We start from the raw sequence: 25,305 nt of genomic DNA, 5'->3' as shown, positions 1-25,305 counted from the left end.
ATCAACCAGGCTCACAATGCGGTTTTCTGTGGAGATATGTAAGTATTTATGTAGATAACCTGTACTATATAAAAAAGAAGTAGCACCTTTCAGAACTTCAGGGTGCCTGAAAGATCTTCACAGAAATTTGAGAACCTTTAATAGTCACTATTATACAATAGGAACTGCCAAATTTATCACAACAAACTCCTACAAACAGCAAAGTGATAATGACATTTGATTGTTGGTTGAAGCATAGTATGTCAGGCACAACTCCAAGAGAAGCAGACCTAACCTTCTGAATGCAGAGATGCAAAAGACTGCAGATCTTAATTAGTTTTTGATTTTAATTTAGAGATACAGCACAGTGACAAACCCTTCAAGCCCTCGAGCCCATACTGCACAATTGCACCCATGTCACCAATTAACCTACTAACCTGTACATCTTTGGAAGAATAAGAGGAGAACTCATTGAAATGTTGAAAACTCTGACAGGGATAAACGGCAGGAGGTTTCCTCTAGCTGAGTCTCAAACAGCGTTGAGTATCAGAGCTGGGATGTCAAGTTGCAAATGTATAAATCATTGGTTAGGTGGCACTTAAGAATATGGTCTGCAATCATGGTTATCATGCTATATGAAAGATGTAATCAAAATAATAAGAATGCAGAAAAGATTCACAGGAATGTTGCCTGAACTGGAGAATTGGATAAGCTGGGATTGTTTTCCGTGGAGCAAAGGAGGCTAAGATGTGACAATAGTGATGTACAGTATATGAAACTATGAGGGGCACACAGAGTTCTAATCAGGGGTAGCAAGCCTTTTTGAGACCATGGGCCCAAATTGGCAAAAATCCTCTGAAAAATATTCTCTCACATGCCAAGGTAATTTTTTTTATCATTGATTGATGAATTATTAACAAAAAAATGGATGTTGGTAAATAAAAAGGATGAGTCATGCTGCCTATTTACATGTATTCATTGTTTTACTATTAATATTTGTATTAATTTAGTATTATACTATAAGATGCATAAGGCTTTATCATCCTTTTTAATCATGCCAAATCTTTCACCTCTCTACTCTTGAAAATCTTTTCTTCTTCTCGTATCATTTGAATATTTTTGTTTCTTTGCTGACTTAAAAATATCTCATTGTTAAACTTAGATGACACAGTTTTACTGATATAATTTTGATTATTATGAAAATATTAATTGAGGTGCTTACTAAGTACATTATCTACCGTTATTGCCGGTGAATATCCAGTGTTCACTCATAAACAACAGAAGAAAAAATATAAGCAGAGCATGCCAATACCAACAGGCACAAACCTTTGTTACCCAAATACTGATGTCTACTCCAGGTCTGTGATGATTTCAAATGGTATTATCCAATGATATGTGTTCTCATAACCATCTAGCTGGCGCCAAAGCCTGTGCAAGGTGTTCCCTGTGAAAATATCTCACTGATTTCAGCTTGTAAAAATAATCATTTGCTACTTCATTCGGCAAGAAAGATGATTATTATGTATCTTTTTATTAAGTTTAAAGTATTGAGGAGTGTCACTGTACGCTGCATGCCAACAAAATTTTTGCTGGTGATATCTTGGACACAGGGCCTGGAGGAAACCTACATAGTCATAGGTAGAAAGTGTAAACCCCACACAAATGGCACCTACGGCAGGTTTGAACTTGTGTCGCTCTGGCAGCAGCACTTCCATTATGCCATCTTTATGTGTGTTTCTTGAGCATTGTTAGAGCTGCACTCGGCCTAGCAGGTATTCGGGCTGTCTGTTTTGCCCTGAACTGTTACCAATTCTTTTCCTCCCACTGAGTTCCTCCACCTGATTGTATGTTGCTCCAGAATCCAGCATCTGCAGTGTCTTGCATATTCCATCATGTCCCTGGCTAGAGATAGTGGAGAAACTTTGCAAGTCAGTGGGTGGTCACCATAGGATACCCAGCATCTGACCTGTTCTTGTAGGGTGTGCGTGCGTGTGTGCGTGCGTGTGTGTGTGTGTGTGTGCATGTGTGTGTGCGCGCTCCCTTAACTCCTGGTGGAGTCATCGGGGTGCAATCATGACAAGCTTTCTGCACCAATCTTTTTGGTGATTGCTCGGTGCATCTTGGGCATCTGAAACCTGGCAGAGCCCATCCCTCCCCTGGTTTTTTATTACGAGGTCGAGTTGCTAGCTCGACGCTTTACCCAGGCACAGATGGAGAGCACGCAAGGGAGCCGGCTGGATTTGAACTCAGGACCTCTTGCCCCGAAGTCCAGCCACTAAGCCACCAGCTGGATATTTATGTTGCAATACACAAGATGCTGGAGAAGCTCAGTGGGTCAGGTAGCATCTATAGAGGGAAAGGGACAGTGTTTTGGGTCCAGACTGAAAAGACAGAGGGGAGATAGGCAGTATGAAAAGATGGAGGGAAGGGGGTGGACCAACCCCCTTAAATCCAGTTGAAGGCTTTTAACCGGATATGTCAATTCTACATTTTCCTTCACAGATGCTGCCTGACCTGCTGAGTTTCTCTAGAATCTCTTGTGTTGATGCAGATTCCAGCTTCTTAAATCTCTTGTGTCTAGATCAAAGTTGAGTTTATTGTCATATACAGTACAGTACATACATAAATGTGTGCACAGGTTCAATGGAAAACTTCATTATGGCAGCATTGCAACATTTACAAGAAAATCATAAACATAAATTATGCATCATTTTTCACATAAAATAACACAATTTGAACAAAGTCCAAAATAAAGTTTTGAAAGTCTTCATGATACTCAGATAAACACGAAGGTGCTGGCAGAACTCAGCAGGTCAGGCAACATGTATGGCAGGAAATAAGCATTTGACCTTTTGAGTTCAGCATTACTTTTTTATATTTCCATAGTTAGTCTGCCTTTGCACACTGCTTGTTTGTCAGTCTTTATGTATCATTATGTATTCTTTATTTTCCTGTAAATGTCTAAAAGAAAATGAATGTCAAGTAGTGTATGGTAACATATACGTACTTTGATAATAGATTGTTCTTCAGCTTTTGACTTTGACTCTTTATCAGGACTGAAGGATAGAGGGGAGTTACCCAGTGTAAAAAAAATAGTGGGAAGTGGTGGACCAAACTGCTTCAGTACTGATAAGATAAAGAGTCTTGAAATACTACATCAGCTGTACATTTCACACCATAAAATGTTACCCACTGAGTTCCTCCAGCATTCCGTGTGTTGCTCCAGATTCCAGACACTGGTAACAGTATGTATTTCATCCAGCTGAGGTTCTGTTAATTCCCCACTCCCATCAACTTTCACCAAATAACATGGACAGTTCAAGTTCTGCTTTTTGGCATTCAACCATACTCATGTATATCGCCAAATGAAACAAGGTTCCTCTGGACCAAGGTGCACAATACAGTACATATAACTCACACAGCAATATTGCCATAAGTAAATTAACCAGATTTGGGAACAGTTATTACCCCTCAACCATCAGGCTCTTGAACCACAGGGGATAACTTAACCTAACTTCACTTGCCCCAGGAGTCCCACAACCTATGGACTCACTTTCAAGGACTCTTTATCTCATGCTTGCAATATTTATTGCTTATTTATTACTTTTTTATTTTCATATTGTATTAGCACAGTTTTTTCTGTCTTTTACACACTGGTTGTCTGCCCTGATGGCGTGGTCTTTCATTGATCCTATTAAGGTCGCCCTCAAGCGCCACCATGTCCCAATGAGGACCGGGAAACTCATTCTGGACTACTGCAGTAATTTCAGTGTCAGAGTCGCCTTTGGGACAGTCACATCTGACTCGCATCGTCTTGAGAAGGGGGTTGGAACAAGATGTACAGTCTGTGATCATCCTTTCCTTGGCAAAGTCAGCAGAGGCAGACTGCAGAGGCCCTTTGTCCAGCTCTGGTGTCCATCAATGGATGGCCTGACTGTAACAATGTTAGTGCCAAGATGCAGATGAATCTTCCAGGGTCTGGAGAAGCTCGCTGCTTAGGCAAGGATGAGCTTCAATCCTAAGAAATCCAGATCATTGGTACTTAACAGAAGAAAGGTGGTGGACAAATTCCACTTTAACCTGGAAAGCACCCAAATTCCAAGCCTATCAGAGAAGGCGGAGAAGATCCTTGGCTCACTGAAGGACACAACATCCATCAAAGCAGCTGGGATAGAGCTGCAGCAATGGTTGACAGTTGTGGACAAGTCAGGGCTGCCGGGTAAATTCTCCCTCGAATCCTGAGCCTCCGATGTCCCACTGTCAACAGTTGAGACCTTTGAGAAATCAGCCAGCACCTACGTTGGTGGCTGGGTCTGCCTAGGAGCTTAAACAGCCTTGCCTTGTACAGGAAGAAAAACAGACTGAAACTCCCCAACAGCAGTGTGAGCGAGGAGTTCATGGTCACTGTGCAAGAGAAGTGTTGCAATACAGAGAATGAAGTGACCTGAAGGTCTCACACACTGGCATTGAGGTGAGGATGGGCAGGAGGTGGAGGGCACAGGATGCAGCTGAACAAGTCAAAGCACAGCTGTGCCATAGGGTCCTGGTGGGCTCAGTGGCATCGGGAAGGGCAGGCTTGGGTTGCTTCTCAACAGTCCGCAACAATAAAATGCAAGGAAGAGTGAGGCACCAGTTGGTCCAGCAGGAAGTTTGAGTTGCGGTGGAGGAGCCACGTGCCAGCAAGATAGTTGGCGTGCGGCAACAAGGCGTGTGCACAAGATGGGACAAGGTGACATTTTGTGGGGGGGAATTTGGCGAGTTGAACCCCACCACATCAAGTTCTTGATCCAGTTGGTCTATGATGTCCTGCCAAGCCCAGCAAACCTCTACTGCTGTGGCAAGGCTGAAACACCACCCTGCTTCTTGTGCTGAGGGAAGGGTACATGACAGTGCATCTTCAGCTGCTGCCCTTAAGCTCTAGGGGAGGGGTGTTATTGTTGGCTTCATGACCAGGTGCTGAAGACTGTGGTTGACACCTTGTGCACAGCCATCACCCAGGCCAAACACTAAAACAGGCAATTGATTTTATCAAGGCAGGAGAAAAGGCTCAAACCCAATGCAAGGAGAATGCTGGCCGTTTAGGAACAGCAAAGGACTGGCAATTGAAAGTCAACCTCGGGAACAGCTCAGATTCCCTGAGCACATCTTCTTGACAATGCTTAGGCCAGACATAGTGCTGCTCTCAGCCAGGCAGGCAGGTGGTCCCGTTGGAGCTGACTGGTCCCTGAGAAGATTGGATGGAGGTGGCCCAAGGAAGGAAAAATACAAAGTACTGGAGGAGTGGGCAACAGGGGATGGTGGGCACATTGTTTGCTGGTCAATCCCCCTGCGGAGCCCGCAGCCGGATGGGTACCTCGGGAGCCCAGAAGGGGAAAGACATTAGGAAACCCATAGAGGCAGCAGAGCAAGCCTCGAGATAGCTGTGGATGAGGATGAGTGATCCGTGGCAGAATGCTGATCAACCCCGCCTGGGTCACCCGGTTAAGTGTGGCTGATGTTGAAGGGCCCGAAACACAGATTGACCCTGGGTTACATCACTGATGATGTCTCTGAGTGCATCGCAAGATGTATCATTGCATCAGGTCATTCAGTTTTATTGCGTACGTCCGCAAGAAAATCAATCCAGAGTTGTACATTTTGACATATATGTACTTTGATTATAAATTAACTTTGTCTTTGAGATAGTAAAGGCCCAAGTTAAAAAGTAAACAGTATAACGCTACTGGCGTTATACATTGTGAGTTCAGTAGCCTCACGGCCCTGGAGCAAATTGTTTCCATCCCTAACAGTTTTTATCCTAATGCTACGGTACCTCCTGCCTTGTGGAAGGGGGTGGGAAGAATCTTTGACAATGCGTGCATATACCTCTGAAGGACAGAGATCGTTTCGAGGCGCCATCACAGGAACTCAGGAAACGGCCGAAGTTAAACAGATGACGCCATAGGACACGGTTGGGCAGACGCTGTACGGGGTGGCGGGGGCAGTGGGGTCATGCGCGAGTACGCACGCGCGAACGAGAGCGCGCCTGAGCCCCGTGGACGGGCGGGGTGACGTAGGAGAGGAGGGGCCGACGTAACGTGGAGCCGGCTGGCGCTGGCTGCGGCGGGTTGTTGTTTGTGACCGGGCCGCCGCCATGTTGGGACGGTGCGCTTTGTTGTAGAGGAGGAGGGAGGGAGCGGGCCCCGGGGTAGTGGTGAGGGGGCACCGGAGTAACACACCTCCGGAGGGACTGCTCGCTGAGGGGAAGGGGAATTTAAAAAAAAGGCAGCGATTACAACAAGTGGCGGGCACAAGATGAGAGTGAAGCTGGGAGACCGTTAGGGGACCGGGAGTGGACCGGAGCTGCGCCGAGCCATGCCATAGTAAGTATGGGCGAGGGTGGGGGGTGTTACTACTCAAGCCGCAGGCTTGGCGGCCGATGCTGGTACAAAGCCGGCGCCATGCTGGCCGGTTGCTCCATTCGGCCTCCTGCCCATCCCTCCCTCCGGCCCCATCAGCAGGCACTTTATATATTTATTTATAATGTTTCTTATTTTTGTCAGGGTTTTCCGAACCAGCTTAGGAGCACAACCTCCTGTTCCGTGGCCTTCCCCTGGCGGCGGCGGAGGCCTATTATATAAGCTATTTTTAATGAATCTGGGCTTGTGGGAGATCTTAACGGGCCTTTTTTTTGTATTTTTGCCGTGGTTTTGAATCCTCCCCAGACTGAAATGTCGCTTGAAAAATTTGTATCCAAAATGATACCTGTTGAAATCCCCTCTATCTTCCAGATTGATGTAGATACACTCACTTTAGTACTTTAAAGAATAAAATGCCTTCCTCATGAAATGTTGATGTTATTGCGAGTTCTCAACTGTAACTCAGATGACCTTGGCAAACAACTTTATTTGAAACCACGCTTTCTGGTGCTGTCAGAACGCAACTAACTTACAACCATTATGAAAACACACCTTTTGGTGGTGGTGTGAAAGCTTTTCTGTGTAAACTAGCTTCTGGGTGGTAAACTGTTACCTTCCACCCTGTTGTTAAAGTAGCAAAGCAGCATTTTCGTGTTCTTAAATATTCATGTGCTGTAACATAGTTTGGTGTAGGGAAAAGGCAGCATTAACTTTCCACTAAGATGACATAAGTGTTAGTGGAGTTGTGGATAGTCTAGAAGTTTGTCATAGGTTACAACAGGACATTGATAGGTTGCATATCTGGGCTGAGAAGTGGCAGGCGAAGTTCAATCTGGAGAAGTGTGAAGTGATTCACTTTGGAAGGTCAGCTTGAATACAGAGTACAGTGTTAATGGCAGGTTTCTTATCAGTGTTGAAGAACAGAGGGATTTTGGGATCTGTTTAAGCTAATGGCGTTTTGAAGGTTGTGTATGTTGTGCTGACCTATTATTACGGGAATGAGTTCAAGAGCTGTGAGGTAATGTGGCAGCACTATAAAACCCTAGTTAGACCACTCTTGAAGTATTGTGTTCAGTTCTGGTTGCCTCACTATAGAAAGGATATGGAAGCTTTAAGAGGGTGCAGAGGAGATTTATCAGGATGATGCCTGAATTAGAGAGTGTGTCTTATGAAGATGGGTTGAGCGAACTTGGCCTTTTCCCTTGGAAGGGAGGATGATCTACAGGTGACTTGAAGAGAGATTTACAAGATAAACATTGGTTTGAGTGCACAGCCAGAGAATGTTTTCTGGGGTGGAAGTGGCAAATACGATATTGGAGGAAGATAGAGGAAGGTTGTCATGTTAAGCTTTTTACACAGTGGTGAGTGCTTGGAACACCCTGCCAGGGTAATGGTAGATGAAAGACATTTAAGAGACTCTTGGTTAGACATATGGATGAAAGAAAAATGGACGGCTTTGTGATTGGAATAGGTTAAATGATCAGTACAGCATCATGGGCAGAAGGGCCTGTACAGTGCTGTAATGTTCCTTGTTCAATACTGATTCATCTTTTCAGCGGGTAAGGTAGTATGGCCTAGCAGAAACACGTGAAGCTCTTCAAGTGATTGTATACTATGAAGGCATGCACTTTCATCTGCAAGTGCTGGAAAAATATGCAGAATGCACAGCAGGTCAATAAAAGGAAAATACAACTCGGCATTCTTTGAATGTAAAATCCTATTTACAATTAAATTAGGGTGGATAAGATTCAGATAGCAAGGTAGATCAGAAATTGGCCAGTAAAGCAAGACCAGTTGTGAACTGTGGCTTTTTGGACTGGAGTGTTGCTCTCCTGGGATTGTTAGTGGGAACACTGTTCTCATTGGTCTGTGATTAAACTGGACTTTGGAATGCTAAACATCATTTCATCATTTGATCTGTTGAGTCATTCCAATGCTTTCTGCTCTTATTTCAGATTTCCAGCATTTGCAGTTTTTTTTTATTTTCAATTTTGCAAATTTGAGGTTGACAGGAAGCTTGGAAATTGCAATAAATAGGTGAGTGACTGTAGACTTCAGGTGGACAAAAACTGACTGCTGAGATGGGCAGGAACTTGGCAAATGACAGTTCATGTAGTGTAGGGCGAAATGGTACACTTTGACAGGGAAAGCGAATGCGGTGGAAATAGTTTTAAAATGAGGTGGGGATTGAAAGATCTGAAGAGTATATGTGCACATCTTCTGGACAGGAAAGAGCAAGATTATTTTTTAAATTTGACTTGGGATCTTTGAGTTCATTAATGGAACTATAGATAGATTTGTGCTGAGTCTGTAGTTAAGCTTCTGCTGGAGTATTGATTATTATTGTGGTTACCACATGTTACGAAGAATATCAGGCCTGTGAGAACACATTAGCACAGTACCTAGGATGATTTGATGATATTACTAGAGGCAGAGATCAATTAAATGTTAATGCACATAATGGTAATTGGAACAACTAGAGGTGACGTGAGGAAATATTTCTTTAAGCAAGTTATATTCTAAAGTACAGAGTTTTAAAGGTTGCTGGATGCAGAAGCTATACTAATCTTTGATGATTTGGAAGAGATTTCATAGGAAAAGACATTTATTCTGCTGTGGAGGAAGCACTGACGCATTGTCCCATTGGAGCCTCATCCAGCCATGATGAGCAGAATAGCCTCCCTCCCTCCTGTATAATTCTCTGACACTGTTGGTGTAGTCCTGATAGTAACTTTACTACTGTGTCTACCTATTCAAAGCCACAGTAAACTGAGTAAACAATGTGCATTGTTCTTGATCACAAATATCATACTTTAAAGAAAACCTTGGTCTTGAAGCTTACAGAATTTGTTGATGTTAATGCCATAAAGCTATTTGACATAAGGTGAAGTTACTGGGTTTTAAATCTGGGAGAAGCTTATGTTATTGATTTTGAAAAAGGCATCACAATCTTAGATGAGGTTTGAGGCTGGGAATAGGAAAGCTTTGTTGTGGCACTACAAAACCTGGAGTACTGCACGTAATTTTAGTAGCCTTACCTATTCACATACGTAATAACGTTGGAGGCAGTCCAAAAAAGATTCAGCAGGCTGAATCCTTGCAAGAAAAGATTGTTCTATCAAGCAAGGCAGAAAGGAGTTGATTTGTATTTTAAGTCTAGAAGAATAAGGGTGATCTTACAGGAAATTATAAGAACCCAGTGGAGTGTGATAGGGGAGATGCTGAGATATTTTCACTAACGAGAGAATCACAGATGATGGGATATATTTTGAAGATGTGACCAATTGGTTAAAACCTGTTGTGCAGAGAAGCTGAATCTCTGGAATTTTGTTCTTGAGAGAAATGCAGTTCTTGGATCATTGGAAGCATTTTAAGTGAAGCAAGATCTTTATTTTGACAGGATATATAGGGATTTAGCATAAATAAAAGAGCTGATGCTGAGCAAAGATCATGACAACTTTGAATGGCAGAGCAGGCTGAGGGGCTAAATTCCTACTTCTATTTCCAGATGGTGTATTTTGGAGAACTGCAATTAATGAGTACAGATTTGTGATGAACAGAAAATGGAAATAAAGTAAGAAAATATTCCACTGGCACTACTCAGTGGAAGATGGTCATTTGTTGGAGACTGCCGCTCCTTCGGCTAACTTTACCAGAACCAGTGACCTTTATCCATGACTTTCATTATCAAGTCAGGTGCTTGCTGAAATAGAAGGAATGAGCCATTCCATACAAAATTAATCATAGAGCTTTATAGCACAGATACAGGCCCAAATACTCCACGCCAGTCACCGTGCCGATCCAGCTACTCCCATTTCCTGCATTTGGCCCACATCCCTCCAAGCCATGACCTTCCATGTATCTATCCAACTGCTAATTAAATGATACAGTTGTATCTGTCTCAAACCACTTCCTCTAGCACCTCATGCCATATTCTCATCATCCTCTCCATGGAACCAGTTGGTGCTCTTTAAATTTTTCCTGTCTCACCCGAAACCTATGCCCCTAACCTGGGGAAAAGACTGTTATCATCTACCTTATCTGTGTCTTTTATAATTTTAAGCATTTCTATATAAAGTTGTCCCTCATTCTCTTATATTCCCAAGAATAAAGATCTAGACTGATCAACCTCTCATACACTTTGGATAAGTTCCTTGTAAATCTTCTACACATTCGTTTCAGATTGACCATGTCTTTTCTATAACAGAGCAACCAAGACTGTACATAATACTTCAAGTGCGGCCTCACCAATGACTTGCACAACTGCAGCATAATGTTTCAACTCAGTACCCTCACTGATGACTGTTTACCCAGCATGCTAAACACCTTTTACGCCATCTAACTGTGATGCCACTTTCAATGAACTATGCATTTGTACTGCTAGGTCCCTCTGTTCTGTTACATTCCCTGGTGCCCAATTGTTCATAGTTTTGACTTTCCAAAATGCATCACCTCACAGTTATCTGTATTGAATTTATTTGCACCACCCCCCCATCCCCGGCCCACTTCCAAGATCTCTCATTATCTATGATATCTTCCACTGTCAACAATTCCTAATTTTGTGTCATCGCAAACTTACTGATCAAGCCTTATGCATTGACATCTAATCCATTTGTATATATAATGAGTCGAGTCATTGGCCTCCATTTCTAAAAGCCTTCAAACAGTACTTCTACTTCTTAGCTCCAAGTCAATTTGGAATTCACTAAATTAACTCCCTGTTGCAAGTTTGTGGCTGACTTTTTACCTCAGCACCATTTTCCTTTTCTAGACACCTTTATTCATATACTTGAAAATATTGTGATCATTGAGCACCTGTCTGGCAAAAGAATTCCAAAAATTCAGAATCCTCTGCATGAAGAAATTGTTTCTCGCTTCAGTCCTGAATAGCTGACGATTATTTTGAGATTGTGCTACCAGCCTGTGACTGTGTGGGTTTCCTTCGGGTGCACTGGTTTCTTCCCACAGTCCAAAGACATGCCATTTGGTAGGCTGATTGGTCATTGTAAATTGTCCCATGATTAGGTTAGGATTAAATCGGGTTGCTGAGCGGCATGGCTTGAAGGGCCTATTCCACGCTGTATCTCAATAAATAAAGTAAAACCATTTCCCATCCTCCTCTTGGAAACCACAGGAATGAGAAGAGTTATCCTTGCATCTTGCTGGTAAGAATTCTTTTTCAAATATACTGCCCCTCATTTCTCATACTGAGAACATTGGCCCAATATACTTGATCCCATGTTGACGGCATGAGTCGAAGAATCAATCTGGTGAATCTTTGTTGTACTTCCCTCCCCCCCCGCCTCCTAATCAATATTTTATCTTCCTGTGGGTAAAGAGCTCAGACTTGCACAATAGGCCAGGTGTTGTCTAACAGGGGCCTATTTTATTTGAGTAAGACCTTTACTGTTCTATCAATTCTTGCAATGTTAGCCTGCTTAAATTTAAAGTTTTAACATGTAAGTCATCCTATAATTCATCTCTTTGGGTGAGGAAAATAGGTTTTTTTGTTCAAAAACTCCAAATTTTTATCTGTGGATTCCAGAGGCATTTGGTGAACTGAAATGCTTCTGGGAATTCAAAAAGCACAATTACATCAGAATTTCTTTCCAGATGACTTTAATCTATTACCTTTTCCAGCAGACTTTTCTTATGTCCCATTAATTGTGCTACTGTTATTTAACAGACCTTTGTGCTCATCAAAGCTATTTATTAACCTTAATGTTGGCCATTGAGAAAGGTTAGCTTGATTGTTCAGATTCATGTACATTGAAACATGCAGTGAAATACATTGTTTATGTTAAGAACCAGCACAACCTAAAGATGTGCTGGGGGCAGCTTGCACAACGTTTTGCAGAACAACACATGAGAAGAACAACAAAATAAACTTTTCTCCCACCCTCCCTTTATCTCACTCTTGCACTCACACACACCTACCTTCCCACCTCCAAACACAGGAGCGGTTGCCTTTGAGCCTCCAACCGCCAGTTCCTGGTCCAGACTCTGGTTTTTGACTTCCGAACCAGCCAACTCAAGGGCCTTGACTTCTGGGCTCAGAAGCTAAAGTCTTCGGACTTTGGTATTGACCCGAGTACTCACCAATCACAGAAATTTTAAATCTGGGCTTCAAACTCTGGACTTGTGCGGACCTCTGACTCTAGGACTCACTAACTTGAGGAGTCACCTGCCTTTGTCCATGGGGCCCACCGTCCCCAGTCATTGCCCACGCAGTTCACTGGACTTCTCTGCACATGCCCATCGGTCGTCATTCTGTGGGGATCACTGGAGCACTACCTCAGAGTGCTCTGACTTTTGATTCCAGCTCCTGTCCTTGATGCTCTATTTACTGCCCTTAACCTCTAACTTTCCTCATTCCTGTCCTGAAAACCAAATCTCCCCCCAACTTCCCATGCTGACCCCAAAACCATCCTGATGAACATAAAAAGCAACAGTTTGAATCTCAACTTCAACCTTGACAGAGACTGCAGCCTGACACCACCTTGATGGGAAGTTCTTGTTCCACGTTCACTGTTCTATCTTGTTTTCTTTTGATTCTCTTTGCCTTGAGCTTGTTGGTATGTGCTTTCAGGCCTTTGTATCTTCTGCCCAGTGAGAGCTTTCATCAGGGCAGGGCCTTCACATGCTCCATTATTCTCACTTTATCCCAACTATAGCCTAATACTTTTCCAATGACTGATGGCATTTCACCTCTTTCCGATCGCTTTATTATTTTCACTTTATTTTCAATCGTGATCGTTTTCTGGAACAGAAACACTGCGGGCGGTGGGTCCCAAGCTCCGCCGGGTCCTAAAGTCTGCCACACTGAGACAGGTTAAATAAGCTCCGGAGTTCCGCTGGATCCTAAAGTCCACCGACTTGAGCATCCGCGGTTTTTTTGGTATTTGTGGGGGGTCCTGGAATCAATCCCCCACAGATAAGGAGGGCTGACTGTACAACCCAAGAGTTACCAGACCTTCCTCATATGGTAACCCTTTCATTCCTGATTAGTCTAGCAAACCTCTGAATTGCATTTGAATTCTTCCGTGAGAATGGAGGCTTGTACTCATGTGGTGATCTTACCAATTCCTGACATAATTGAAGAATCAACATCCTTTTCTGTTCAATTCTTCCAGCAGTAAAGTATAAAGTTCTGTTAGCTTTCCTGATTATAAACTGTACCTGCACATTAGCCTTTTGCAAATCACTCACATGGATGTCTAGATTCCAAGCTTTGTAATTTCTCACCATTTAGAGAATATGCCAATATTGGTATTGGTTTATTGGTGTCACATGTACCAAGAAACTATGAAAAACTTTCATTGCATACTGTTTATACGAATCAAATGATTACACAGTGCATTGAGCTAGAATAAGGTAAAGCAATAACAATGTAGAATAATTTGTTAAAGCTTCTGTAAAAGGGAAGTTGCAAGTAAATGACAGTGTTTTTGGCAGATTGTGTGGCCAAGAATCCATTTTCTTGTGTAAGAGGTCTATTCACAAGTCTGATAACAATTGGATAGAAATTGTCCTTGATCCTCGTGGTGCATGCTTTCAGGCTTTTGTATCTTCTGTCCAATGGGAGAGGGGAGAAAAGAGAAGGTCCAGTGGAAAATGTCTAAATATATTGTTTCTCTACCAAAATGGAGTGTTTCCCAATTGTACGCTATTTATCAGACCCTTTCTCATTGATTTAAACTATCTACATCCCTTTGTAATCTCTTTGTGCCTTCACAATTTTCCTTTCTGTTTTTTTTTGCCTTTGGCAGATTTACCCTTGATTCCTTCATCCAAGTCCTTTGTATTAAGCTGTCAAAGCCTATGTTCCACATTGCTGGTGAAAGCTTACAGCTTAGCCATGGCAGGAAAGCTTCAGGTTTGAATCCTAATTAGTAAAGAAATTAATTATTAAGGCTGTTAGTGATTTTTTTTTGGTGTTTGCTCTTTTCAAGTACTTTTTTCTGTATATCAAAGTAGTGGCTATGCTTCAGAACACATGAAAGGTGGAATGAAGGAGTAATTCTGGCCTAAACAAAGGCTGTCTGTACTTTTGAATATTTTAGTCTTAGAATAAAGTTATAATTTGCTGTCCATGAAATGCCACATGTATGGATCAGTGAGCAGAATCCCTGCAGACATGGAAGATGTTAACATTTTTAGTCAAGGAAATATCTGGAAGATGATTTTTGCTCATCTGATTCTCTTACATGTCAACTCTGCATTAAAAGAACTAAGATTGCATCCCAACTCCAAAGATTGTATTTGTTCATAGAGAGTCCTTGCTGTCTTCATTTGAATAATGATAGTGAGCATGTAAGCATGAAACATGGCTTTAAGGGAAAGGTTGTGTTTTTTTGCAGCTGTGTTACTTGTGTGATAAAAGTTTCTGCTTTTACCTTATTCTGTTGAAGCTGTTAATTGAGGGGAATGTGGAGTCTTGAGTTTTTTCTTTGTAAATTTGTTAATTTTGACTCTGCTGTCTGGTTCAGAGAAGTAACTTTCATTTTGTGAAATTAAATTACTGTAGATAAATTTTAGTTGCTAAAGCCTATTGAGAATGGCATAGGAAATGAATAGGCACCTGAATAATTTTGTCTCATCTAAAACCTAACATTAACCTTGGAGCCTTTGTGCATGGTTCAATGAAGGAAGGAATATAATCCAAGAAATGGTGATTTTTTTAAAAAAAAATTTTTGAAGTTGCAAAACTTGTTACCTTGGATTAAAAAGAGAAGTCTAAGGGAAATGAAGGAAGGTTTCAGGCCATCTCTGGGTTATAAGTGTGTAAGTGGGTTCTGTTCTTGCACACATCTATATTTTATCCTTCAATCAGAAAATGCACTGATATACAAACCCCATTTCCAAAAAAGTTGGGATATTTTCCAAAATGCAATAAAAACAAAAATCTGTGATATGTTAATTCACATGAACCTTTATTTAACTGACAAAAGTACAAAGAAAAGATTTTCAATAGTTTTACTGACCAACTTAATTGTATTTTGTAAATATACACAAATTTAGAATTTGATGGGTGCAACACACAAGTTGGGACAGAGGCATGTTTACCATTGTGTTACATCACCTTTCCTTTCAATAACACTTTTTAATCGTTTTGGAACTGAGGATACTAATTGTAGTAGATATGCAATTGGAAATTTTGTCCATTCTTGCTTGATATAAGACTTCAGCTGCTCAACAGTCCGTGGTCTCTGTTGTCTGATTCTCCTCTTCGTGATACATTTTCAATAGGAGGTAGATCTAGGCTGGCAACAGGCCAGTCAAGCACACGCACTCTGTGTCTACAAAGCCACGCTGTTCTAGCCTGTGCAGAATGTGGTCTGGCACTGTCCTGCTGAAATAAGCATGGACGTCCCGGGAAGAGACGACGCCTTGATGGCAACATATGTCTCTCTAAAATCCTAATATACGCCTCAGAGTCAATGGTACATTCACATACATGCAACTCACCCATGCTGTGGGCATTGATGCACCCCCATACCAGCACAGATCCTGACCTTTGCACCTTTTGCTGATAACAATCAGGATGGTCGTTTTCATCTTTGGCACGGAGAACTCGACGCCTGTTTTTTTCCTGAAAACTAGCTGAAATGTGGACTCATCTGACCACAGCACACGGTTCCACAGTCTTTCGATTCATCTGAGATGAGCTTGGGCCCAGAGAACTCGCCGGCGTTTCTACATAGAGTTGATGTATGGCTTCTTCCTTGCGTAATACAGTTTCAAGTTGCATTTCTGGATGCAGCGACGGACTGTGTTAAGTGACAATGGTTTTCCGAAATACTCACGAGCTCAGGTGGCTATAATTGTCACAGTAGAATGACGGTTTTTTAGGCAGTGCCACCTGAGAGCTTGAAGATCACGCACATTTAACAGTGGTTTCCTACCTTGCCCTTTACGCACTGAGATGTCTCTGAATTCTCTGAATCTTTTCACAATATTATGTATTGTAGATGTTGAAAGACCTAAATTCTCTGCAATCTTGCGTTGGGAAATGTTCCTTTTGAACTGACTAACAATTCTCTCACGAATTTTGGCACAAAGGGGTGAGCCACGATCCATCCTTGCTTGCAAAGACTGAGCCTTTGATGCTACTTTTATACTCAGTCATGATACCTCACCTGCTACCAATTAGCCTGCTTAATGTGGAGTCTTCCAAACCGGTGTTACTTGAATATTCTGTGCACTTTTCAATCTTATTTTAGCTCTGTCCCAACTTTTGTTGAGTGTGTTGCAGCCATCAAATTCTAAATTTGTGTATATTTACAAAATACAATTAAGTTGGTCAGTAAAACTATTGAAAATCTTTTCTTTGTGCTTTTGTCAGCTAAATAAGGGTTCACATGAATTAACATATCACAGATTTTTGTTTTTATTGGATTTTGGCTAATATCCCAACTTTGCTGGAAATGGGATTTGTAGTATACACAGCTCCATACTTTTGTAATGAGTGGTATATCATTAGACTGATGACTAAAAGTGGAGAGAGGAGAATCTAGTTCTGACTGTAGGAACAAATGTGTGCACATATGTTAGACTTTTGATTTTAATATTATTGGTTCCAATGAAAGGTCTCAATCCAAAACATTGATATCAGCACCTCTTGTATCCTTGTCTTAATACTAAGAGAGCTTGTATGTGGGGTATCCTTGGGTTGAGCATTCATAATGTGTGGGTTGGCATGTATATTAAAAATGGACAAATGGAGATCTCTTTGAAAATAACATGTAGCACAAAACTACTAGTGAAAGGACTGTTTTAAGTTAGTGTGCAATATTAGAACCCCTCAATACTTATAGTTTTTGTTTAAGTTTTTTTAGCAGTTATCTCCTTTATCTTTTGTGGGCATAGTGGCTTTGCATTGGATGAGGTGAAAGGGAAAGAAGACTCTGAAGTGGAAAGAATGGAAACTTTATTGATAAAATAATTGCTAATAAAATAGAAAGTTGGAAGAGTATATATTGGATCTCAAAGCTAGTAATAAAACAAAATTTCCCATAGTAATCTGACAATGATAGGTGTGTAGTTTATATACTGTTCACTTGGAGTTTTCTGTCATTGTGAAACCACTAATCTGGTGTGAAGTAAAACCTAAAGGTAATTTAACATTTCAGGAATCTTATCCATTTTTGTGATTAGTATACACAAATATTTAATACGCTCCAACTAAGATAAAACCAGGCAGCCAAAGGATGAAAGATAATTGTGTGAGTTTACAAAGACAAACTTGGGTCAATTTAATTTTCTGTAGAACAAAGCAATGACAATTTGATGGATCTGGGCAAAAAGTTTTAGTAAGGAATCAGGTATTTAGATATATTGTTACCAAATAAGTTTTGATGCTGTGTTGAGTAGACTTTTGAAACAGTGGCAAAATACAACTAGGAACAGTACTAGTTTGTTGGGATTAGCTACTGTCTGAGCCATGAATCACTCCTGTCCTGTTTCTGCAGATGACAACATGATGTTTTCCTGTAATAGTCTTCAGTTTGTCATCAGAAAGTGACTGTGCTGAATGCTTCATCGGGAAAATGAATGATAAATTCATTATAAATTGTGTGGTTCATGGTAGAAATTTACCTTTTGTTTTCATATACAAAAGTAGATGTATTATGATTTTGTTAAATGCATTTATTGGGAATCAAAGTTCTAGAAATATTCAGGCAGCATCTCTGGAAAGAGAAACTTTGTTTCAGATCTGTAGTCTTTCATCAGGAATCAGTGTTTTCAGCATTTTTCTGATTTTATTTCATATAATTGTGTTACTCTTCTGCCTTGTGAAGTTTTGATTTCATTCTGAGTTGACTATGTAACATAGAAACTGATTCAGTGATTTTTCAAATGCTGGAATGTGATCACCACAAAGGTATAGCTGTGTGTTTAACTCCTGCTAAAATGCTATCCCTTTAAAAATGTGGCTAAAATGTAGTCAAGCTTTAATAAAGATAACTAATTTTATGTTGCAAGTCAGTAGTTTGAGCCCTTTTTGGGATGATTCAACAACTCATTTCTAATTGTACTTGCATCATTCACTGCATTTGCAATATTCTGCTCAAAATTCCCTATTGTTGTTGGCACACTTATGTTTTGACCAAAAGTGACCGTTAGATAATGTACTCCTCTTTTTGTAATAGGCAAATATTGAAAGTCTTAGACCAGGGGGTTCTTAACTTAGGGTCCATGGACCCCTCCCAGGGGTCCATAAATTCAGATGAGGAAAATAATTACATCTTTATTTTTGCTAACCTCTAACTGAAATATAGCATTTCCTTCAATTATGAATGTAGGTAACAAACCACAGTAGTATTAGCTGTACCTGCGACTTTCACCAGTAGAAATCACAGGTATTTTCATCTCCCATTATAGTTACAAATATCTCAAAATGTCATTTACAGCACACATCACTTTCAAAATTACAGTAGTTACTAGATGACGAGGTAACCCATTGGGGCACCCTTTGAGAGAAAGGTAGTACAGTCTGATGTGACCAGAATGAACATTAAATTTTCCTTAATGCTATTGGTATTGCTATGCTTTGGAAATTGAAGAATAATAATCAGTTTATTAAAGAAGAAAGACACGTAGCAAGGCAAATATAGCTCCTCTTCGTTTAACGAAGGACACGACGTGCAGTCCTTTCATTCTCTTCATCTCTTCTGCCATTTGTTCTTTGTCTCTGATCTTGGAGACGTGCATTTCTTAGCTCCTTTGTCTCTTCCTCTCTCCTCCTGTGCCTGTTGTCATTCTGGAGATGTGTATGACTCTCCTGCTCTGTTTCTTCTTTCATATTTTTTGTCCTGACTCTTTGATCCTGGAGTTGTGCAGCCCTGGCCTCATCCGATTCTTGTTCTCTCCTTATCCTTGCTGCTTCCCAACGACGTTTGGCATCCCCCTTCTCTTTCCACGCAGCATAATTAGGGTGACCATTTTTTTTTTCACCCTAATTCTGGATAGAAAAAATGAAGCAGTAATACCAAAGGAAGCTGATTGTTCTTGATGATGTGGTTGGCGCTCTCCTAAGTGGACATGATATAGTCACCACTGTCCTTTGACTGCAGCAAAGGGTTTTATTGGTGTCTCGAAGTACGTCATTACGGGTTACAGGATGTTATGTCATGCTTAAATTTAGAGAAGATTGGATGTTCAGTTTTTGAATCTAGTCAAGACTTTTATACATTGTGGGAACCATTTTTGAGTTATTTTCAAAACCTTTGATTTGTTGTAAAAGTACAGATGGTGGCTAATATATTTTATTATATGATAAGGGTCCTTCCCCCCTTTTTTCTTGCTTTTTCTAACAGCTCTGACTTTGGTAGTGGGTTTAGATTTTTTTCTGTATACCAATTTTTTAATATTTCAATATTATGATTTAATTTCATTTTTATGAACACGGTTTTGTGATTGTAACTATATTTTTAATACAATATATTTGGTACTTTTTTGACTTATATCTTGTACTCTGTATTCCTTTATGCAGAAAGTAATAAAAATATTGAAAAAAGTATGTCATTGCAGTAAGATTTAATGATCTTTTATTGATGGGTGGCAGCTAGATCTGTCCCAGTCCTGCATATGCTGATGGTGATATGTGACAGCTCGAAATAGAGATGCCCTGCCCTGCCCTTTTACTCCGGTTGGTGTCACTGCTGAGGCTGGCTATGCGCATGCATCGTGGTGTCACGTCCCGATTTCCGCGATGGCGGATCGGCTCAGGTGAAAGGAAGCCTGTTGATTTTTTGCGAATGAGCAATTTTATATGAATATATAACCCTGAACTTTGCCTGCATTCTGTAAGTTAGAGCATTTTAAGTCGATTTAGCCAAAGAAGGTGCTGCTGTAATGCACTAATTGAGCTAATTGGAGGTCACAAACAGACAGACAGACAGCATGAGAGTTTTAGTAGTATGTAGATTAGACCTGCTGCTGGATCAAACATGATCTCAGTCTTTCTGTATGCAGACGTTCGTGAAGCTCAGGTGATAGCCGGCCAGCTACCAGGCTGCCCTGCAATTAGATGTCCAACATGACATGTTGCTTTGTCAAAGACCACCCTACAGTTTAATGTTCTTATCAAGCTCAGCACCAGTAGCCTTTACTTAACTTCCATATATATTAAATGTAGTCTTGTGATTTAATCTGGTAATAATGAAGCACATATGTTACTATGTCACAAATTTGTTTTTAATATTTTGATGACTGTATTTCAATACAATTGGTTTCTTTTGAAATCCTATGGACTTTATTTTGTATATTTATTCTGAGAAGGGGTCCACCAGACTTGTAAAGAGGGTCTATGGCATAAAAAGGATTAAGAACAATGTTTTGGACATTGTTTACTGTTCATCCTCCAGTGCTTATTGCACTTAACAGAGCACTTAGTTAAGCCAGTTTTTTAGGGCGAGTTATTTTTTTCAAACCACCATTTTAGTCTTACAAATTTGTAAGCTGCTTCCCATAAATACAGTTCTACAATGACTGTAATAGACTCCAATAAACTTACCTGTATTTTTAACTCATGACGAATAGATCATTTCAGTCACACGTGAAGCTTATGGTGAAATGGCAAAACTACTGAGGTGATATGGTTTTGTGTTGGAGAGTATGCTGAGGTATAAATTCAGAAATCCTTGTTCTTCAAATAATCAAGGCAGTTTCAACATCCTCTCCTTTAACCATCAATTCTCCAACTATGGCTTTGTAAGGTGTTTCTCTCTGGAGGCAATGGCATTTTGCTTTATTCTAATAGTATCTAGTAATAGTATTGATACCAGTTGGTGAATGTTCTTGGGTCAATTTAATTGTGAAGTGATCTCATTTAATGCTTAAATAAGAGTTTTCATTCATTGAACAAATTAAGTAGTATTGATGTTCCAATGAAGTATTAAGTATAACATGAGCGCGCACGCACACAGAGTTGGAGGAACTCGGCAAGTCAGGCAGCGTACTTGGAAGGGAATAACCAGTTGAAGTTTCTGGCTGAAACACTCCTGTCTGATCTGCTGAGTTCCTCCAATACTTTGTATGTGCTCCTCAAGATTTGCGGCATCTACAGAATTTCTTGTGCTTAAATATAGCGTGCTGTTCCAACCTGAAACTGCAAACAGTAAGTAATCATTTGTTAACTTGCATTGTTTTGTTCCACAGCCCTTCTGCAAACCAAGGATCTCTTCAGCCCCAAACCCAAAAGCACTATGGTATTACATCCTCAATTAGTTTGGCGTTGCCAAAAGAAAATGATTATGTGCTTACCCAGAAACTTATTGAGGCACTAAAACCTTACGGAGTTTTTGAAGAGGAGGAAGAGTTGCAGCACAGGTATTATCTTCAGTTAAAGCAGTCATATCCACATTTTTCTTTTTAATGGAGTCTTTACTTCCCCAGAAGTGTTGATTATCAATGATGCTTTCATTTAATCATTAGATTGTTTTTGGTGACACATTTTTTTGTACAGATCACATACAGTAAAGGATCCAAATTTTCCTTCCCAGAAATGTGCCAGATTATGTAATTTTATGTCTGCTCACAGACATAATAATTCTTATCTATTCTGAGATTTGAGCATTATATGGAGAAGAGTTGAATTGCATACAATTGCTTGGAGGATTTCCTGCTTTGTTCCAAACTGTTTATTTGGAAGATATTTCAATGATTGTGTTCTCATTTTTTTCTGCCATTAACACTAATTTACCCTAGCTGCAAATCTTTGCATAGCAAATTATTATTTTCTTTACATGCATAACAACCATTTTGTCCAACATATCCTCTATTACATTCTCAATCTCTTCTTGGAACAACACATCTAGTTTTGTATAGTTCATCAAAACAGTGTCAGTGGCCTTTCCTGGTATTTCCAGAACTAAATCTTGGACTAGACTATTAACTATGGACATGATATACTGCATAATTTGCCAAGTCTGTAACAGTACTTTTTAAACTTATCAGCTGGAAGGCTGAAAGCGGCACTACTGCCAAATCATGCATAGTCCTGACCTGGATATTCGCTTTTCCTTCATTGGGTCAAAAATTACAGAGTGGATATCTTAACCATAAAGAGTTCAGTTCCTCAGAATACTCCTGAGAGTAGTTATGAATGGATAATAAACATTGGATTTACCAATGAATTTAAAATGTTAAAATGAGAAGTTTTTTTTTTAGTTTAAATTACTTTGGCTTCTGTTCTGGCCATATTTGCCGAAGGGAACTGGTTGCTTTGATCACTTGTCAGATTTTTGAAACTCCACTTGGATTGCTTTAATAGCTTGACTTTGCCAGGAAAAGAATGTTTGATTTCTGCAAACTTCAACTTGTGAATTAAAGCTTTGTTTTTTAACATAAGGTACCCAGATCTATTGGGTTGTTTGAAGTAGTATGATGCACATTCATTGTGAAACATCTACGTGTCTTCATGTGCAGAATCCATGGCTTACTTCAAAGGATGGGTGACAATGATTGGAATCTTGTGTGTTAGTTGACATGGCCATCAACATGCATTTATCCCATGTGGTGACATGGCCTTTTGCACTGTGACTTGAAGTATTTCAGAGAAGGCTTACTAGGCTAATGTCTGGAATGTGTGAATTACCTTGAGAGAAAAGATTGGGCTGTAACTTAGAAGAAAGTGAGAAGATAATTAGAGCACACTAGACCCTAGAGCTCTTGGGTATGGGGCAAATGTTTTGTGGGATATTTTCATATAGGGATTATTGTAAGGGGATCACCCATTTTAAGACCAGGTGAGACCTGTCTATAGAGCTTTTCTCCTCAGTTGAGTCATTTTAAGGTAGAGATTAATTCACCTTGATAAACTGGGCACAGAAATGTTACTATGGAGTGTTAGTATCAGGTGTACCATGTTGTAAACAAATGAGAAAGCAGGCCAGAGTGGTTGAGTCTTCCAGTTCTACTAATTTTGATGCACTAGGATATGATGTAGGAATGGGGTGTTGAGGAAGAAGCCTTGGCAACAAAGCTGTAAAAGGAATTCATCAACTGGCCATGTCAAGTAATTTGTATAGTCCAAAGAAGATAGCTTAAAATCAATTAAAAATCTGAATGAGCTAATTGCCAAGTCTCTCGCATCTATTCCCCTCCATTGAAGTGAAGCCTATGCAAATTGCCTTCTGTTTACATTTACAAATTTTGTTATGTTTCCAGTGTTAGAGTGCACTTGGCACACATAATGAACTTAAGGTAATCTCTGATCACCTGGAAATGTTTGTCATTGTTTGATGAGGTTAAACATTTCTCACAACTGGACTAGTATATTTTTTCCTAATCTTGAAGTGGATGTTAGCAAAACAATGGTCGCAAATGGTTATGAGCTAATTTTTTGAACTATTAAAATCTATGCATTGAAGACTTCCACACCAGTTGTTAGATTGATAGTCCATTATTTTGACTCCTTGATTATGAAATTTAGAACACTTATAGAGTACAGATCAAACTGTATGTTGAGTTTAAGTTGGTATGATGTGTGTTTTCTGATAGCAAAAAGCACGATTACAGATTTTGATCATCCTATCCTCACACTGTCTTTAAATTTAAACTGGCTGTCCAGTATCATGTACTGAATGGTCAGAAATGTAATTAAAGCAAATATGAGGAAGACCAAGCCCATTGTCTTCATCCTTTTGCAAAGTCTGTATCCAGCTACAAGTTCAATATTCTCTGGTGCTCACTGTCAGGGTTCTCATTTCTTTCATAGCCTCTCTTCTTACTGGTATTTTATGCAGTTCTATAACTCACCAAAATATTTGCAGTCCTTTACTTATGGTCTCCTCTGAATCTCTGAATTTAATTGCTTCATTAGCAGTAGTACCTTTAGCTGTCAGGGCTCTTAAGTTGTGGAATTCCCTTGACTACACTATAGGTTCAACTTTATTTATACGTGTTATAAATCACTGACCACAGGAAAAGGAATACTAATTTTAACTTCCTGCTGTGATGATATTTTAATTTGCCTCCTCTTGCAGAATTGCAATTCTTGGAAAGCTAAACAGCCTAGTGAAAGAGTGGATCCGTGATATCAGTGAAATTAAGGTAATGCGCAATTGAAATTCTGAATGAATGTTTTAAGTTGCCATTTGGAATATAGAAAGCGTATGGCTTATGTCACTCTGTCTGATGCCACCTTCCAGCTCTGGTCTTCTACTGGTCATAGCTCTTCAAAAATGGATCCAAATACTTTCTAAATGTGATGAGAGATTTTGTCTCCAGTAGTCTTACTTGCAAGAAGTTGCAAGCCCTTATCTACTGGCTAAAATATCTTTTTGCCATCTCTCTTGCAAACTTTCTATCACTTGAAATTTTTAACTTCTGGCTATTGACCCTGTTGCTAAGGGAAATAGCTTTTCCCTTTTCACTTATCTAGGTCCCCTTTAACTTTAGCGTCAAATTGATTTTCCCCTTGGTCACATCTGTTCCACATTAGCTTATTCCATTCCTTATAGCTAAAATATTTCAAATGTGGTTATCTCTTTGTAAAACTTATTCAGTACAATCATATCTTTCCTATGATATGTTGATTTATGGTAATTGGTGATGTATTCATTATGGCATGATCTCCCTGATGACTGTGCCCAGCTAATAAAAGAACACATTTGCATGCTACTTTTAGCTGCCTTAATATCTCACCCTAGGCATTCACTTCTGTGCTGGAGAATGTAGGCTTGTTACTATGTTCCAAGAAGAAACTTTCCTAATGGAAAGTAGAGGCTGCATGACCATTCTCTAAAGTTTAAAATCATGCAAGGGTTTGGGAAAACTTGTTAATAGCTGCAAGGATATTTGAAGCCCATTATACATTTAACTGAATAGATTTAGAGGATTTCCATATGATGATCAGCTTTAGGAGTTTGCTGTGGTGTGCTGGCATGACGTGCTGCTCTTAAGTTACAATTCTGTAAAGAAG

General features: G+C 40.1%; 1 protein-coding gene across 7 annotated transcripts in view; it reads left to right on the top strand.

Annotated features, from left to right (window-relative positions):
* The first annotated feature begins 6,075 nt into the window (after positions 1–6,075).
* The window catches only part of LOC132389229 (poly(A) polymerase type 3-like), a 69,446-nt gene continuing 50,216 nt past the window's right edge, over positions 6,076–25,305 (top strand). For 4 of the 7 annotated variants that reach the window (XR_009510462.1, XR_009510463.1, XM_059961709.1 and 1 more), the window contains exons 1-3: positions 6,077–6,341; positions 21,540–21,710; positions 24,368–24,434. Coding sequence is in view for 5 of the 7 variants with exons in the window: in XM_059961709.1 (XP_059817692.1) it covers positions 6,334–6,341; positions 21,540–21,710; positions 24,368–24,434 (246 nt within the window). In the remaining 2 variants the exon portion in view is untranslated. Of the gene's footprint in view, positions 6,342–21,539; positions 21,711–24,367; positions 24,435–25,305 lie in introns of all 7 variants that reach the window. The other 3 variants (XM_059961726.1, XM_059961741.1, XM_059961719.1) reach the window with 2 other exon arrangements.

The sequence above is a fragment of the Hypanus sabinus genome, chromosome 2 (assembly GCF_030144855.1).
Source record: "Hypanus sabinus isolate sHypSab1 chromosome 2, sHypSab1.hap1, whole genome shotgun sequence".
Classification (NCBI taxonomy): domain Eukaryota; kingdom Metazoa; phylum Chordata; class Chondrichthyes; order Myliobatiformes; family Dasyatidae; genus Hypanus; species Hypanus sabinus.
This window is presented reverse-complemented; position numbering and strand designations above follow the sequence as displayed.